The sequence below is a fragment of the Pimephales promelas genome, chromosome 17 (genome assembly GCF_988280905.1).
Source record: "Pimephales promelas chromosome 17, fPimPro1.hap1.1, whole genome shotgun sequence".
Lineage (NCBI taxonomy): Eukaryota > Metazoa > Chordata > Actinopteri > Cypriniformes > Leuciscidae > Pimephales > Pimephales promelas.
Window position 1 is genome coordinate 5642193 of NC_142785.1, and position 19009 is coordinate 5661201.

The window sequence follows — 19009 nt, forward strand, 5'->3', positions numbered from 1 at the left end:
CATAACATTTTTGGTCTGACATCACATCTTCTTTATTTACATCAGTAAGCTACAGGAAATCGTCTTTGAAAACTTGACCTTCACGAAAGAGAAAAAAGAATGAATGCGTCATTGTACCCAGCACTTTTGAAATTGTCCTTCCGAATGCGCCATTGTCCCCAGCACATTTCAAACCAAACTGACGCCCATGCCCACAGATGTTTTTATATAGAATATTAAAGTTGTCACTTTTGAAGGTTTGCAAAATCGCACCGTTTTGTACCTGGCCCTTTAAATGCAAATGAGCTGCTGCAGAGGGCGGGGTTCCAAGAGCTTGTGTGTGTTAGCAGCTGCGATTTCCTCACAAAGACACACTAAAATGACAGAAACTGTTCTCCCTTCAAAGTTAAAACGGAGTCAATCAAAGATGGAGAGACTCACGAAGAAGTGACAACATGTAGAATGCAACAGGATGTCTCTGAATGGTTAGTTGATGAATTTATGTTGCTGATGTGGAGTTAACTATCTTCAGTTAGGATATTCTGTAATGGTAATCTATAAATCGCTCATACAGGAACTGTTGTGAGATACACACAGAGTGACTTTCTATTGCATGTGAAAAGATGGATGCTAAAGTTTGAGCTGACTCACAAATGTACTCTTATACAACCACTCTTCCTCTCCTCAACATGGACTGCATGTTCCCGGGGGCGGGGCTTATGTACATTTTAGGGTTGGTGACGTCACTAACCCTCAAGGAATGTCGTGTAGTCCCTACTAGCCGTTGTTGTAGTCCTTTTCTTTAAAAGCAAATATCTTCCTTTGCTTTGAACTTTGAGCATTGTAACATTGATAATGTTGTTTATGCTCAAAAAGCAAGATTACACACTAACTTAAGTTAGAAAAGTGAAATCATACTTTACCACCCGTTTAATACTTAACAGTTTCTAATAACATTAAGCACCACTAATCAGGCTATCCACACAGAAGACCATCAAAGCACCGTTTCCAGTTCTTTCCAAGTCTCCGGACCAGAATGCTCCTCATCTGCTTCAAAACATGGCTCACAATCATGCTCGCTTTCCTCTGCATTCCTGCCGGTCTGCTTGGACTGAGACCCTTTCCCATCAGTCTGCCTCAGAACCAGCTCCTGCTGTGCTGTAAAATACACAGTCTCCATGTCATGAGGCGTGTAACTAGGTAGGTTTCCTAAATGGTGGAGACGCGATTGTCCTTTGCCCCCCATTGCTCCCAGCGGCAGGCCTTTGGTACCACTGACACTGAGACACACGCTCTGTGTGGTGGTGTGTGACATCATGCCTCCATAGTAGCCACTTCCACATCCCGCACTGCTGTTGACACGAGCCTTCTGCTTCAGGTCTAACGCAAGACTGCGCCTCAGCCATGCCTTCTTCACCTCTGCCTGCACCTGTTCATGATGGCATTATAGAGGAGATAATGAAGAAACACGAAGACATGAAGAAAAAATAAATGGGCTTAGAGACTGTTTGCAAATAGACTCTGACACACAGAAATTTAAAAGGCACTGTGTGTAATAATTTCTAAAATGATAAAAGTACCCCGTATGCGTATTATAGCTGTTATAAGTAATTCCAGTCTTACTTCCTGCAAAAACCTACGTAAGATTGTAACACATGTGCATAATGCCTGCCTATGGTCTTCATTGGCTGCCCAAGAACAATATCTAATTTGATTTGTCCTCAAATATTGTAGTTGTAGCTGAGGCCTGGAAGAGTCAGTCGAGAACTGTCGAGAATATTGTTATCGTTATTGTTCCTATCACTGTGTATCAAGTGCAGAGGAAGTCAGGAAATTCAGATCCGATAATGGACATTTTGTTTCCGACATGCACTGTAAGCGCTAGACCAATCAAAATGAACTGGGCCATCTGACCAATCAGAGCAGAGTAGGCTCTCAGAAAGGCGGAGTTTAGAGAGACCAGATCCTTTATCAAACCATTTCAGACACTGTGAGAAAAGATGTGATGCTAAAATGTACATTATGAGATTAAAAATGTTAGTGTTTTACAGTTTTTAAAAATTGCTTACACACAATTTCCGAAACTATGGCTCCATTTCTTGAAACTCTTACAAAACATGTTGCAAAATATCAGACATCTCTTGCTAAATCAAACACTTAATTCAAAACTATTTTAACTATTCCAAAAATTGTGTTTTCGAGTAGTAACTCTAGACACAAACATCAAATGAATAGCCGCTACACACCATACTACACACAGATGTGAAAAATGTAAAAATCTTGTCTTTTGCTTGTTCTGTGTGCAGGGGAGAGTGCAGTACACGAGTTTGTGACATGTACATGTATGTGCACAAAAACACTGTATAAACAATTGAGGAATACAGTTACAGTTGAATTGAACTGAACTGAATCAACACTGAAGTGAATTGAGCTGAATTTTGAGACTATTGGCTTGTTAGAGCTGCTGTACAGCAGAATTTGTTTTGAATTGGTTACTATTGTGAAGCTGATTATTATTCCTGAATTAGATGCACCTGTTTGAGGTCATTAGCTGCATAAAGACACCTGTCCACCCCTTACAATCAGCAAGAATCCAACTACTAACATGGCCAAGACTAGAGAGCTGTCCAAAGACACTAGAGACAAAATTGTACACCTCCACAAGGCTGGAAAGGGTTAAGGGAAATTGCCAAGCAGCTTGGTGAAAAAAGGTCCACTGTTGGAGCAATCATTAGAAAATGGAAGACGCCAAACATTACTGTCGAGCAGTTCAGAGTCATCTCGGTCCTCAGTGTTGAGGGCAAAATTTTCTTTAGTACTTGACGTAGTTCCTTCTGAGGAACAAGTACATCGATACCTCGGTGCAGAAGGGGGGAGTTCCAAAGATGCCAGGATGCGTCGAGCATACAGGAGTTGTCACTCAGCCCTTACGTGAGGCACATGAAGGCAAAGGGGATCTGGCAGTCCTCTGGCTCGACCTCGCCAATGCCTACGGGTCAATCCCTCATAGGCTAGTAGAAGCCTCACTTGACTGACACCATGTTCCAGACAAGATTAAGCACCTCATACTGGATTACTACAATTCCTATTGTCTGAGAGTGACCTCTGGAGTGGAAACATCTGCATTTCATCGGCTTGAGAAGGGCAATATCACGGGATGTACTATTTCCGAGATATTGCTTGCCTTGGCGATGAATATGCTGGTGAAGTCTGCAGAGGTAGAGTGCAGAGGTCCACTCACCAAGTCAGGCATACGGAAGCCCACCATTAGAGCATTTATGGATGATCTGACAGTGACCACAACATTGGTTCCGGGGTGCAAATGGAATCTCCAAGGGCCGAGCACCTCATCAACTGGGCTCAGATGGATTTCAAGCCAGCTAAGTCCAGGTCCCTGGGGGTAAAGAAAGGGAAGGTTACAGACCAGTTCCGCTTCTCGCTAGGAGACATCCAGATACCACCTGTCTTAGAAAATCCAGTCAAGAGTCTGGGTAAGATCTACGACTGCACCCTGAAGGACACCGCAGCACTCCAGACAACCACCAACCAGTTGGTAATCTGGTGGCTGTGGACAAGTCAGGTCTGCCAGGTAAATTTAAAGCCTGGATCTAGCAGCACGGCATCCTGTCCCAACTGCTCTAGCCACTGCTGGTCTATGATGTGCCAATTACCACCATTGATGCTTTGAGAGGAAAGTCAGCTGTTCGCTGCGGAAGTAGCTAGGCCCACCACGAAGTCAGTCTGAAGGAAGAGTTTATGGTAACCCTATCAAGAGAGGTGCTACTGTATAGAGATTCCAGTTACATCAAGGTCTCTTCAGCAGGCATAGAGGTCAGAACCGGCAGGAAGTGGAAGGCCCAAGAGGCAGTAGATCAGGCTGAGTCACGGCTGTGAAATAGTGAGCTGGTGGGGGTGGTGGAATCTGGATGGGCAGGACTTGGGAGCAATCCAAAACCTCGCTTTAACAAGGCCCAGGGGAATAAAAGGAGGCAGCTGATTCTCGGACCTCAAGAGGAGGTCCGAGCTGGGGTGGAAGAAGTCCGCTGCAGCAGGTCAGTAGGGATGAGGCAGCAGGGAGCATGGACTCAATGGGAGCAGGCGGCAGACCGGAAAATATTGTGGAAGTCTGAGCCACACCGGATTAAATTCCTGGTTCAGTCTGTCTATGATGTCATTCCAATCCCAGTCCATCCAATCTCTTCCACTGGGGCCTGGCAGAGACACCACTGTGCCCACTCTGCTAGAGAGGAGGTTCACTGGAGCACATCTTGAGCTGCTGCTCAAAAGCACTGGGAGAGGGATGCTACCGTTGGCGCCATGGCCAAGTACTGAGGGTCATTGCAGAAGTTATCAGCACTGGGATTGCCTGCAGTAGATACCAGCAACCAGCAAGACAGAACATCGCCTTTGTTAAAGCTGGGTAGAAGCCACACCAGCACCTGAAGCAATCAGGGGGGCTGCTGGCAACAGCACTGGACTGGCAGCTGAAGGTCAACCTTGGGAAACAGCTCAAATTCCCAGAAAACATTGCAGTGACCACACTCAGGCCAGACATTGTCCTGGTGTCAGAAAAAAAACAGGCAAGTGGTCCTGCTGGAGTTCACTGTTCCCTGGGAGGACCGGATGGAGGAGGCTTTTGAGAGGAAGAGGGCCAAGTACGAGGAGCTGGTAGGCAAATCCCGAAGCAGGTGGTGGAGTACCCGATGTAATCCCATCGAGGTCGGGTGCAGAGGATTCGTCGGCCAGTCACTGATTAGGGTCCTCAAGATGCATGGAGTGGAGGGACTGCACACCAGGAAAGCCGCCAAGAACATCACGGACGCTGCCGAAAAGGCGTCAAGATTGCGATGGATCAAGCGGGGCGATCCCTGGATCATACAAGCTACTCAGACACAAACCAGGGTCTGATCAACCCTGGCTGGGTCGCCTGGGCGAGGGTGTATGATGTTGTGATACCCGAAACACCTAATGAACCCAGGATACATCACTGATGATGTGTCTGAGTTTGCACCAGAGGTGTATTTCAAGAATTGTCATGCTTTAAGGATGTACACTTTTTGAAGTGTAGATTAACATGTTAAAGTACTTACAATGATTACAATTATAACTTTAGTGTTATTTAAAGTTTATATATTTTAAATGTACTACATTGCAAATTTCTACAGTATAAGCTCTCCAAAGTTAGACAATTCTATATAGTATAAATTTGAACAAAACAAAACTCAAAAACTCACCTCCCCATTGCAGAAGCAGTAAATAAAGGCCACAAAGAAACCCTGAGGAAATAAAATTCATCATGAAGGAAAAGCAAAACATTTTTTTTTTTAATGGCAGCAACAAAACGGTCTTGTAACCGATGATGTTTCATGTGTCCTAACCACAAGCAATACGAAAAGTTCCAGCAACAAGTCATTTGTCATTTCACTCTTAAAGCAGAAGAGTGGAAAGACATGAGATCATCTCAAACAATCAACATATTAATCTACAGCTGTTTTGGAGGGGCTACTAGTTTAAACCACACACGGCCACCAATTTTGCTGTAAATTAACCCTAACAAGTAGCCATTCCCACTCAACTGCAGTGCCCATAGTATGTGAGCTGCACCGTTTCCACTCCTATCGGAAGGTGTTTTCTCTCTCTCTCTCTCTCTCTCTCTCTCTCTTTCTCTCTCTCTCTCTCTCTCTCTCTCTTTCTCTCTCTCTCTTGCATCTTTATAGCATCGCTAATGATCTCTATAAACTCAAATCGGCAACTGTCATTGAAATTTAACTTCTGGTAGCTGAAAGTATAAATAATTGTCACTATAAACATACTGTAACCACAGACTTTTCTCTTTTTGGTAATTTAATCCAAATGTCTTAACATGCTCTTTATTTTACATTATAATAAAGGGTCAGATAAGACCAGGATTTTTTTTTTTTTTTTGGAAAAAAACAAAAACTGGCATGTACCTGTGAGGAGTTGAAGAGCATCTCATAATGCATCTGAACCTGCCACAGTAGACCTGTGACGTCAGTGTATGGTAGAGCCATGAACAGCATGTAATGAACTCCAAACAGCGGCATCAGCACCAGGGTCGACTTCAGCAGCTTCCTACAGGCCACAGAAAACCAATCACTACAGTTGTGTGTGTGTGTGTGTCTGTGGTAATCAGAGGCGGACAGAGTACACAGCTTCATTACTTGAGTAAAAGTACAGATACCCCTTGCTAAATTTGAGTCAAGTACAAGCAAAAGTACTACAGTCAGATGTCTACTTAAGTAAAAGTACTGAAGTACTTGTTAAAGTACAAGAGTACAAGAATAGATTTTCTAAAAATTGCATTACTACTGCCACAGTGCTCACATATAAGTACAGAAACGTCCTACATTGAGTTTTGAAAAATGTTACTTTCTCACGGTTATGGACAGAAATGTAGCCGAGTAAAGAATACAATATTTGCCTTTCAAATGTACTTGAGTAAAGTCATGAGCACTCCCCAAAAATGATACTCATACAGATCCCTCAAAATTTTACTTAAGTACTGTACTCAAGTAAATGCACTCCGTTACTGTCCGGCTCTGGTAGTAATTTATAACCTGTACTGCTGTCTTGGATCCAGTTTTCCTGTATTTGTTTCCCACAACTTAGAGGCCAAAACCCTGATGATATTGAGGAAGAGGAAGAAGTTTACCTAGATGAAGAGTTATGAGGAACATAAGTGACTTTTCAGTATAGGGTATTCGCTGATAAAAATAATAATATTTTACATGCGTGCTCGAAGAGTTTAGATGTGTATGTAAAATACGAATGAAAAAATGTTTTGTATTTCATAATGTACAGAGTTTTGCAGATCACATTTGTATATTTAAATTATTACGGTAGTATAATTTATTAGAGAAGAACAATCTTACAACAATGGATGCCAGGATTGGTACTTGATAGATCCATTTCAGGTTGCCGGCGCTTATATCCCAGCACCTAGAGATGCAGAAATACAACCTTCAATGCTTCAGAAAGCATTCACAATCATATATTATTTTCCATATTACAGTAATGCTGTCTCTTGTGACGATTTGCAGAATCTGCTCTGGCTGTGTGCCATTCATGTGTTTTGGATGAGGCGTGGCTTGGAGACGCTCTGAAGGAAGGGGGGGATCTTATGCCTTATGTCATAATTAAAAGGATAGTTCACTTTGAAATTAATTTTTGATATGTTTCCTCAAGGGCATCCAAGATGTTGGTGTCTTTGTTTCCACAGTATTTTCAATTTTGACATTTTTCGGTCAAACCGTTGTTGTCTGCCAGTCATATAATGCAGGTATGGGGGTACACGTCAAAGAGCATGCTCAGAGAAGTCAAAATTGAACATGATTTAATGACTCGTAAATGTAAGTACACATTGATGGCCTAAGACATGAAACGAGCGGTTTGTGTGAGAAAACGAACAGTATTTATGTCGTTTTTACCTCATGTAACCACTGAATGCGCATTGCGCAATGAGATTGGATGCGCATCGACGTCATTCATTATTTACACAGAGATTTTGGAAGTTTTACATTTCACTAAACATATGTAGATATACCGAAATCGTCTTCCGTTGTGATTTCATGTACATCTAAATATGTTTAGATCTTCACATTGAAAGGTAAAACTTCCAAAATCTCTGTGTAAACAAAGAGTGACGTCGTCGCGCAAGAGATCACTTATGGCGGAACGTTGGACCGATTCAGATCACTTGGACGTGACTGTGGTTACACAAGGTAAAAACGATATAAATACTGTTCGTTTTCTCACACAAACCGCTCGTTTTGTGTCTTAGACCATCAATGTGTACTTACATTTACGAGTCATTAAATCATGTTTAATTTGGACTTCTCTGTGCATACTGTTTGACGTGGACCCCCATAACCTGCATTATATGACTGACAGACACGAACGGTTTGACCTAAAAATATCAAAATTGAAACTACTGTGGAAACAAAGACACCTACATCTTGGATGCCTTTGAGGTAAGCTAAAACATATCAAAAATTATTTGCAAAGTGAACTATCCCTTTAAATAAATAAATCATTTAGTGATAGTCATATTTGTTCACAAGATTCATTTTTTACAATGCCTTTCAGAACTTTTTGGATTTGGTTTTGTTACCTGGACTTTGAATGCAGGGAGAGGAACCCCTCAGGTTTCATCAAAAATAACTCAATTTTGGTTTTGTAGATTAAACAAAGTCGCTTTGAAATGACATGAGGATGAGCACAGTACCCTAATCCTAACTATCCCTTTACAAAAACATGAACTTAATTGTTCGCACCATAAACCATAAATCTTGACTTCACAGTTTCAGCCAGAGACTATTTTTAGAAAGGCCAACATCATGCCTGGAATTTGTTAAATAACATGCGACAAAACCTAGACCTTTTGGAAGAAAATCTTGTGGTCTGTTGAGCCCTATTTGGCCAAAAAGCGAAGTGCTATGTTTGCCCCAAGCCAAACAAAGCTCAACATCCAGGTGACATCCACCCATCCATTTTCCAAACCGCTTGTCCTACTGTATGCAGGGTCATGGGGATGCTGGAGCCCATCCAAGCATCTCAGGCTGAAGTCAGGGAACATGTGATCATGGGGAATTTTTTCCAAGGTGTTAACGGTGTTACCAGAAACCTTATGCAAAAACAAATGCACAACTAAACCTACTGTGTGTCTGCCAGAGATGCTCGGGCACTGACCCATATGGACACAAACACTGCGGGTATCCCTATGAAAAAGAAAACAAATTCACCCTCAAGATCACAACAGATTGCTAGGCAAATTTTATCATCAATTGCAATCTTCACAGCAAAAGAGACAACTCACCCCAGCCTATGATTGTTAAAGCCCACAGACAGTTCTTATCAGACAGGAAGGCCATGAAGATCAGACTATGCAAGTACAGACCCTCAACCAGGATCCAATAGTGATTGGTTGCCAAGAGATACAGGAAGAGGGTCACAGCAATCTTGCAGCCCACCTGATAAACACACAGACCAATAAAACGGATGTCGGGCTTTGAAGCATTAATTATGTATTCGTGTGCAAATGGTTTGTGAGTACCATAGGTCTTTGTCCAACTGCCCCATCCTCTAGTTTGCCGTCATCTGTGACGGTGTAAAGAACGGCGTCTTTCACAAATATACTGATTGCTCTGCATATGAATGAGGTGAAGAGGTGGATGTGGATGTAGTTCCGGGTGCAATGGAGACGTCTGGAGAAAAAAAAGAAACATAGAATCACATTACAATGCATCTGGATTGCATTCATACTACACGTACTATATAGAGCAAATTTAACAGTTGCAAAGTCAAATCTACACTATTTTGTGATTTCTGAAGCATCTAGTGTCTTTTTGTGTTCTTTGTAACTTTGTAATTTACTCATTCAATGATTCATTAAAAACATTTTAAATGAAAATGTGGTCACACTTTACTTGAAGGGGTGTGAACACATACATAATCATGACATGACATATGTCTTGAAAATGAAGGAAGTTTTATGCATGTTTGTGACAACTGTCATTAAGTGTCATTCGCTCAGTTATGACATTTTAATGCAAATATGACACTGTTTAAGATGTCTTTATGATATCTTGACATAAACCAATACATCATAACCTGTCAGAGTCTCTGTCATGACAGCTTGACATTACTAAGACAACACAACCTGTCATAGACATGACATAGCAGATTAATTATCAAACTGAAGAAACCACTTAACTTTATTGGTTAACATTACATTGAAGTGTCAGGTGGTTGGTTTTGACATTGGCTGTCATGAAGTCATTATAACATTTTAATGGCAAATTAAATGTGTACCACTGTAGTTGAGGTCACAAAAAATATTCATGACACGTTATAATGGCCTCATGACAGCCAATGTCAAAGCCAACCACATGACAGTTTAACTTATTTTATGTCAATTTTTGTCATGACTTAAACAATGTCATATTTGTATTCAAAATGTCATAACTGAGCGAATGACACTTAATGACAGTTGTCATAAACATGCATAAACCCTCCTTCATATTCAAGACATATGTCATGTCATGGTTATTAAGGTGTCATGCCAGTCTTATGCACAGCCCTTCAAGTAAAGTGTTACTAAAAGGTCAATATTTTTATTCAAATTTGTGACTACAAATGTATTATAGAGTATTTAAGCATCATAAACTATAGAAATAAGACAAATGCACAAATTAAATGCCTTCGACATGTCCCAATTCATTCATTTTGTTGACAAACAAATGTAGGCTCGTTCAGACCCAAAACACTGCTTCAGTCTGTGAAGGGTAGTTCCATCTCTAAGTGATGGGTTTCTTCATTTCTTTAAAAGGGAAAGACTTTAGTTGAGTGAATGACATTGATTTGGTTACTTAAAAAATCAATTCACAAATGTTGCTCCTGTACCAAGAACATGGATCCAAGAAGCGGGCTCAATTTTATTGAATGTGCACTTAGAGTGTACTTCAAGGTATATTTTTTCAGCCCATTCTCATCCCAAGGCGTCATCTAACTGACGTCTTGGGAAGCATTAGGCTTGTTTGAGATGCGCCTCGCCTGAAATGTAGTCGATAGTAGGCGGCTGCAGTGAGAGGAGGAGTGAAAAAAGCGCAGTCAAGCCGGACAAATCTCGGTTCTCGCAGTGGATCAGACTCCTGTGAGATCAAAGTCTGATATCGCGGGATTCACGGGATTCACGCTCGTGCACGTGTTGCTAATAAACTGGATGTGATTTAAGTTCTGTTGCTTTTATATAAAAATAAATATAATGAACAAGACACCCAAAGTACTTGTTATTTAATTACATTCCAAATATGTGTTTATCAATCATTTTTTTCTTTAATACAGACGAGTTTTATATATATATATAAATGACATCACACAATAACCCATATGGCACTGTCAGAGAGTTTATTCGCCCATATGTATACACATAAAACATGATATACATTTTTTTATACATCACGGTTGTTTAAACCAATGAGCATTAAGCTGTGTCGTCAGCAAGTTGTTTGCCATCGTGCTTCTGATCAGTGCAGTCGGTGGAGAGCAACTGCGCGCGACTGCAGAATCCTCGCGAGAGTTTTTTGACATACGTCGGCATGACATCAGAGCAAGGCGGTGCGCTCTCGGACACATTTCTAACCGGCATGCATCTCACACTGATCACCCGCGTCATCCGACTGATGCTAAAGGTGAAGCGTCAGTTCACACGGGAGTATTTTAAAATTGTCGGCCGATTTTCCAAACCTGAGAGACCCCACACACATGACGATAAAAAATCACGGGTCTAGTGTGTGGTGCGCTGCCACACGGCAAAATCAACACATCGCACACGAACCGATTTGACTCCCGAGCATTCCCAGGTGAGACGGAAAATCTCGCAAAATCCCTCGAGATCAAACGTCACTTCAGAGTAAACAATCATGGCGGATGAAGAGGATGCAGTGGGGATTGTGTGTAGTTTGTTTTTAACGAAAAAAAAAAAAACGTTCTCAAAAGAATCGCACCACCGGGCTTTCTGGTACACCATACATCCGGCTGTTTTGATTTTGTTTCCCACCGGTGCTTCCTCTGCGCCTCGTCACTTCGCTTTCTGATTGACTACACGCAACAGTTCACAGGCTGCATGCTCGTTCGTCCCCGGGGGACACCCATAGACTGTAAAAAATATGGACAAAGCGTCTGTGACGTCACCCATAGATTTTCTGAAGAACGGGTTTGAGGCTGTTTATGGGGGGTATGGTTGGCGCCATACTGGAAAATCTTGGGAAATACAAAATACAAATGTTCATAAAGGATACAGAGGTGGTATGATTTGTTGTGTGCAGCCCTTTAACAGCTGTCAATCAAAGTTAACAGCCCTTATTTGTCAAAAATGTTATATCTAAATACGATTCTAAACTAACGAGTTAGAAAAAATTACAGTTGTCAGGCATGTGGAACATATTGAAGATTACAATAAAAGTCCATGGGAGCAAACTGTAAAAACATGAATTTATGCTGTTAATTTATGCTATGGACATTTGCTCCCTTTTGGGACCGGCCTCTAGCGGATTTTCGATGTATTGCAGTTTTTCGCACTTCCGGGTAGGCTTCATCTTTCAGATTAGAATGTTGCTGCTTGGGGACACCCACACGAGGAGAAATCGGGCCAAAAAAATCCAACATGTTGGATATCCCCGATTTGAGATCGGAGCCGTCCCGGCATCCTTCCGAGCAGACGAGAGCAGTCTTAACACACCACACACGGCAGGAATATCTGATCAGATTATTTTGCGATAAGCTAAACTGTGTGATTTTTACCCCCATCTAGCAGGGAAAAGTTATATGAGCATCCAGTGAATATTAGTTTCTGTTCCTCTCAATTCCAATTTCGTTTTAACTCCTACGGTGGCCAAAGTAGTCCAAGATTAACATGGCTTCCGGTTCGACCTCGTCCATGAGTGTTAACTCAAACGTAAACGCGAAATGCCAAGCTTGAATTAACGGGTATGTCCCTCTTTGGCTAATATACTTTCAAGATGGAGGGGCAACATGGCGACCGACATTAGCACCCCTTACCCGTATGTATTTTCAATGGCATATTATATACACTCACGAGAATACTCTATTACTTGAACTAAGTAAATATACATTAATGAGGACATATATGTTTAAAAGAACTAAGTGTTTTTAGCTAAGAATAAACTAAAAGAGTTACACAGTGTAGCTTTAAGATTGTCGGAAGGGGTGAATCGGGGCTAAAATCGGCCTAATAATCCTGCCGTGTGAACCAAGCTTAACTGACGCTAATAACACAGTCTCATCCCAAGACGTCATATAGCTGACGTCTTGGGACGTCTTTTGACCATACGTCAACATCCGATGTTTTAGGGTACCCTTTAACGTCAGTTACATGACAATCCTGGGACGTCATACAACTGATGCTTTACCTTTAACGTCAGTTATGTGACGGGGTATAGGTTTAGGTCTGGGGTAAGGTTAGGATCCGATAACGTCATCTAACCGACGTTAAAGGGTACCCTAAAACAGCGGATGTTGACGTATGTTTTAGGGTACCCTTTAACGTCAGTTATATGACGTCTTGGGATGAGACTGCGCTGATGCTAAAGGGTGCCTAAAGCGTCAGATATTGAAGCATGGTCAAAATTGTCAGTTAGATGACGCCTTGGAATGAGAATGCGTTGATTTTTTTATCAACATATTTTGCACTCTTTAAACTCTTTAAAGTATATTATTTACCTAATAAGTACTAGTACAGTAAAGTGCATACTTCTTTTTCACAAGGGTTCAGCGTGAGTAAACTGCAAAAGACTATTCTATTCTATTCTATTCTATTCTAATCTATTCCCTACTCTCTTATTCAGAGAGCAGAAGACCTGTCTGATCAGATCATAGATCTCTCAGTGACGTACACATCACATGGATGTAGATAGGCATCAATGCATCACACACTCTTGAACATGAATCAGGAACTGGGGACATCAAGAATCCAGATGGATTAGATTTGTGTGCAGTGTTTACCGTCTTGGATATATATCAATTGCTAATCTTTTATTTAAAAACATGAAATTTGCCTTGTTGAAATGTTCATTTTGCACTTACTTGAAATAGCACAGGATAAAGACAGCCACCAGTAACGCTGCCAGTGATATGGAGTATCCAACAGTGTACATGAGGTAAAGACGCTCAAATACTTCCTAAATAAACACAGCAAAATAGTACACAATAGTATAGAATGATGTACATGTTAATGTCTATACATTTCAATTTCATTTAGAGATTGATACATAAATAAATACTCTATCACTAAATACATTTTCTACATGTTTACTCTGGATGTTTCTCCATGATTGCTACTGTAGGTTACTGACCCATGTCAAATAAATCCATATCAAAGTCACTATGATATTCTTGTTTATACATGGTTCAGGTGTCTCCTTCAATTTAATATATTGATTTTTTTTTTCTTTTTCAATATAGATTATATTGATTTGTTAGTTTGCCTGGAGATAAAAGTCTAATCGTTCAGAAAATTGCAGTCAATCATTCTGAAGTTTAATACTTACATATATGGATTTGTTCAGTTAAGCAACAGTTAATGCATGGCACCAAGATTATGGATTATAGCTGCCTACGAGTAATTAAAAAACAACTGCACACACCTCCTGATTGCTGTGGTTCGAGTGCAGGTAAGTGGTGCATTCTGTGTAGTTGGCCCATGTCCGGTTTATAGTGGACACCTGCTCCCAGTAACCTGATGCATCACAGTGGCGATATGCATGTCCTGAAATGCACGTAAAACCGACATGTTTAATTCTTGTAGACTTAATTTATGTACTATGTATATAGTCTATGTCTATTTACCTAATTCAGTATATAAATAGGCACACCAAAAAGTATCAGCCTTTTGAGATCATTTCTTAATAGCTGTTTTGTGTACTCTTACAAATAAAAAAATGTGAATCTAAAAATAAAAGAGTGGCCATACCTTCAACCTACTTTTGATGTATCATACTGTATATGAAGAGTTCAGATGCAAAAGCCTTTAAATGCCATTTGAAATTTTCTTCTAAAATGACCATTTTTATCAAGCTTGTATATTTAAGTTCAGTAATTTCACTTAAATGACAATTAATAGGTAATCTTCATTGCCATTTAAGTGAAATTACTGAACTTAAATATACAAGCTTGATAAAAATGATAATTTTAGAAGAAAATTTCAAATGGCACTTAGAGGCTTTTGCATCTGAACTCTTCATATATACTTAATGAATTTATATGAAAGTGTACTGTAAAAGTCTATTAATATTTGGTGGGTATTTCATTTTTGAGTGTAAAATTAAGTATTAAGTATTCTAAGTATTAGCGGCTTGAATCTGTGCTTATTCTTTTAGTAGTATAGCATATTAAATGCTTTTCTTTTTTACACATTCTTTGAGGAAGAACTATCTGATCAACTTACATGTTCAAGTTTACAGCTAACTTACTTTAAGTCTACTTGGAGTACAGGTAAAGGATTATTTCAAATATAAAAAAAATATCTAAACCAAGTGGTATACTTAAAGTGCAAAAACTATTTACAAGTTGTCAAATGTAAGTATTTACATTTTCAGAAACATTGGGACATTTTGTAAAATGCATATGTGTTTTGATCATTCTCATTAACCTTTATTTAAATTACGAAAGTACAAAGAAATGATTTCCAATGTTTTCACTTTATACAAATAATTTAGCTTACTGCAGCCTACTGTTGCACACGCACGCTCGCTGTTTATCCAGCACCGGCTTTGGAATCAACAATGGCCATAGACAATTTGAGGAAGTGATGTATGCCATAAAGCAGTCGAATTTTTGTTCTTTTTGTGCTCGGGTTCCTACTCGAAACCCAAAGTTACATAGTGCAAGTAAAAGTGATACAGACACTGTCAGGCTAAAGTAGACGTGTCATTCAACCTATATTGTAAGTCGATGTACTATCACAAGGGTCTTGAAATATATATTATGAAGGTTGAAAAAATACATAGCGTTACTTTAATTGTATTTTGTAAAAATTAACAAATTTTAATTGTAATGGCTCACTCCAAAAAAGCTAGAAAAGAGGCTATATAAAAGTGAAGAGCTTATAGAATATCCCAGTTGAACTTTTTAAAAACAGTCCATAGGTGGATTGGTGGTTGAGAGTATCGTGATTGAGTATAATAGTCCCATCCACCCGAGGCTTAGTCTTTAAAGATGGGTCATGGCTCACCACTTTGTGCCAAATTTCATGAGAGAATTGTCAAACAATTCAAAAATCACATTTCTCAATACAAGATTGCAAAGAATATGGGTCTTTCACCATCTACCAAATATTGTTAAAAGATTCAGGGAATCCAGAGAAATCTCAGTCAATAGGGCAAGGTAGGAAACCTCTGTTGAATGTGCGTGACCTTTGAACCCTCAGATGGCATTGCTTGAGAAACATCATGCTCTACTGTGTTAAAAATAGCCACATGGAGGTCCAAAAAGATGACATTTATCTTTCTAAAATTCTAATGATAGCATGCAAAAAAGGCTATCACTCGGTCTTGGCTAAAGATCGACCCACCTCGGATTGAGCAATGGAAAGAAATAGTGGAGGAGATACACTCAATGGAGAAAATGACCAAAATGAGGTCACATATATAATAAGCACTGGGAAAAATGGTTTGCATATAAAGAAGCGGAACAATTCTAACACTTTACTTGTAATGCTTTATTTTGTTATTATACAATATATAGTGTCCCTTGTTCTTTGTCTTTGTATGTTGTGTTGTAATAAGAAAAATGCTAAATAAAGAGTTTAAAAAAAAAATAGCCACATGGGTTCAGAAGTATTTCAGGTGAGAATGAGAACTGCAACAGTACTAGTATTCCCGAACAATTAAAATGTGTAATTAAAAGGAAAGGTGATGGGACACATTGGTAAACATGCCTCTGTCCCATATATATATATATATATATATATATATATATATTATTAAAAACAAGCCTATCCCGGGCGAGAAAAAGTAATGCAGACCTCTGTGGTTGAAGTCATAGATGTACTCAGGACACAGGACGGCAATCATCTGACTGGGTTTTCCTGCAGGCCAGCAAATGATCCCATCCCACTCAGGAAGACAGTAATTCTCTGACAATACACAAAATATCAGATTCATGTGTTTTACAAGTTTAACATTTATTTAACACAAAATATATGCAATCGAGTTATTCTCCATCAAAATGTTTGAAGGTGACATGTCAAATAATCTCTTTAACATAGGAAGCCAGATAAGAATCCTGATCTTTTCTCATAGCCAAACAGCAGTGGATCTGTTTTCATTCCACAGTTCTGGGTATGTCCGTATCCTGCAATATAGTGACTCCGTCATCACTACAAATAACAAAGGAACCTGAGCTCAAATCAATATTCCTTATCTTGCTATAAACAGGGCCACAGTCTAATTTGATCCTGGTCTTCAGGAAATTGGATCTGTAGGGTTAGGAAGATACATGCTTTTGATTCCCAGTTCATTCATTAGGATCCAAGCAGAGAAGCGACCAAACACCTCCACGTTTTCCCTATTCAAATACAGTCACACGAGTAGAGTAACTCGACCAAGAATGGTGACACAAAATAAAACGTTGCACTTTTCTAAGCGTGTAAAGTGGATAATGGCAGAATACCACAGCAAGTGATTGGGAGCACTTCGACCCAATCCGACCCAGTATTCTGCCATACATTATAGTTATCCACTTTACATGCTTAGAAAAGCGCAACGTTTTATTTTGTGTCACCATTCTTGGTCAAGTTATTCTACTCGAGTAACTGTATTTAAGTAGGGAAAACGTGGAGGTGTTTGGTTGCTTTCTCTGATTGGCCCATTTTAAATGAACTGTTAAGTGTGATCAAAGTGTCTCACGCACCAGAGCGATTGAGTGCACACACTGACAGGAGAGAGGTATGTATCAACTCGTCTTAGTTAAGGCAATGACAATAATATGAAAAAAAAAAAAACGGCAGAGTATCCCTTTAAGGGGTGGTATAATGTCTCTTTCTCTTACAATATGTAAAATAAGTCTCTGTTGCCCTCAGAATGTGTATGTGAAGTTTCAGCTCAAAATACCCCACATGTCACTTTTACAGCATGTTAAAAGTTGTCCCTTCTTGATGGTCGGTAAAAACGTGTTGTTTCGTGTGTGTCCTTTTAAATGTAAATGAGCTGCTGCTCCTGGAAAAGAGGGCGGAGCTTCAAGAGCTTCCCAGATAGCAAACTGACATTGAATCAACGTTGAAATATGACATCGAAACAACGTTGATCTGACATTGTTTTGCTCATCGAATTAACGTTGAACCAACGTCAGACGCGTCATTCTTTCAAAACTAACGGAAAATCAACTTGAAATCAACGCGTTGTTTCAACGTTATGAAAGCAAACCAATTTTCGATTTCATTTAGCTTTGAAGAATGCCGCGTCTGACGTTGGTTCAACGTTACTTCGATGAGCAAATCAATGTTGTTTCAATGTCATGAGAGACGTCGTTTCCACGTTGATTCAATGTCAGTTTGCTGTCTGGGTTGTGTGTGTTAGACACGCAGACAAGTACTAAAAATGTCAGAAACTGTTCTGTCTTTTATGTTTAAAGGGTCTTTAACGGGTTATGTTTAAAGAAATGTGAAATTATTTTTGAATTTGGAGCTTTCTTGACTGAGAAAAGACAGAAAATGTATTTTTTGACTTATGTGGATGAAAGACAACAACTCCCAGAATGCACTTGCTTCGCTGCCCTAAGAGGACACGCCTACCGGTAACAGAGCAGTAGTTAAACAACAAGTCTAGGCTACTAGTGAGTCTCCGTGACGAGTCTGCCCGAAAATGTGTGTCGAGATCGCCCAAAATGTCCGGGATTCGGCTTTTGCGTTCTACAGTCGCCATTCATCATTTTTACTGTGGCGAACAGGACGAGTGAGGGCCGACAACACGAGGCCGGTGGCGTGATTACCGATGAGTGACACCTGTGAGACGCACCGGTCTCGTATCTCTCACGGAGGAGCGTGATTTTCTTAGCAATGTTAAAACACACATCAACAGATCACTTGTTTAGCGTTCATGTAAACACTACATTCAGATTAACCAATCAGAATGAATTCAGTTAGATTGAAACAAAAGGTGTACATGTAAACAATGAATGGCGACTGCAGAAAGCGAAAGCTGAATCCCGGACATTGACGGCCGGACATGTCCAGGAAAAGAGGACGGTAACCCCTAAAGTTACTACTCAGCTTTCTCCACAGAACAACAGCCTAATAGCTTAGCTTCCAAAAAAAAGATGGCCGACACTATGTGTAATCCCAATCCTACATAATGCATCCGTCTGCGTAGTCAGTACCTTCGTTCATATTTTCAAAAAGTTTCTGCCGGTGAAATCAGACGCACTGGCACTGATCTGTGATTGGTCTGTTAGCGCATTAGGCCCATCCCCCAATGGGCGGGTTTGAAAGGGTGAG

At 40.1% G+C, this 19009-nt stretch overlaps 1 protein-coding gene across 1 annotated transcript in view; it reads right to left on the reverse strand.

The window, feature by feature from the left end:
* pth3r (parathyroid hormone 3 receptor) overlaps nucleotides 1-19009 on the reverse strand; it is a 31946-nt gene that overhangs the window by 705 nt on the left and 12232 nt on the right. The window contains exons 3-13 of the mRNA XM_089121817.1: nucleotides 16541-16651; nucleotides 14163-14284; nucleotides 13603-13697; nucleotides 9053-9203; nucleotides 8816-8969; nucleotides 8657-8717; nucleotides 6873-6939; nucleotides 6558-6652; nucleotides 5931-6072; nucleotides 5214-5255; nucleotides 1-1408 (exon numbers count right to left, since the gene is read on the reverse strand). The exon at nucleotides 1-1408 is cut by the window's left edge and continues 705 nt beyond it. Of these exons, the coding sequence (XP_088977943.1) occupies nucleotides 974-1408; nucleotides 5214-5255; nucleotides 5931-6072; nucleotides 6558-6652; nucleotides 6873-6939; nucleotides 8657-8717; nucleotides 8816-8969; nucleotides 9053-9203; nucleotides 13603-13697; nucleotides 14163-14284; nucleotides 16541-16651 (1475 nt within the window). The 3' untranslated portion in view covers nucleotides 1-973. The remainder of the gene's footprint in view (nucleotides 1409-5213; nucleotides 5256-5930; nucleotides 6073-6557; nucleotides 6653-6872; nucleotides 6940-8656; nucleotides 8718-8815; nucleotides 8970-9052; nucleotides 9204-13602; nucleotides 13698-14162; nucleotides 14285-16540; nucleotides 16652-19009) is intronic.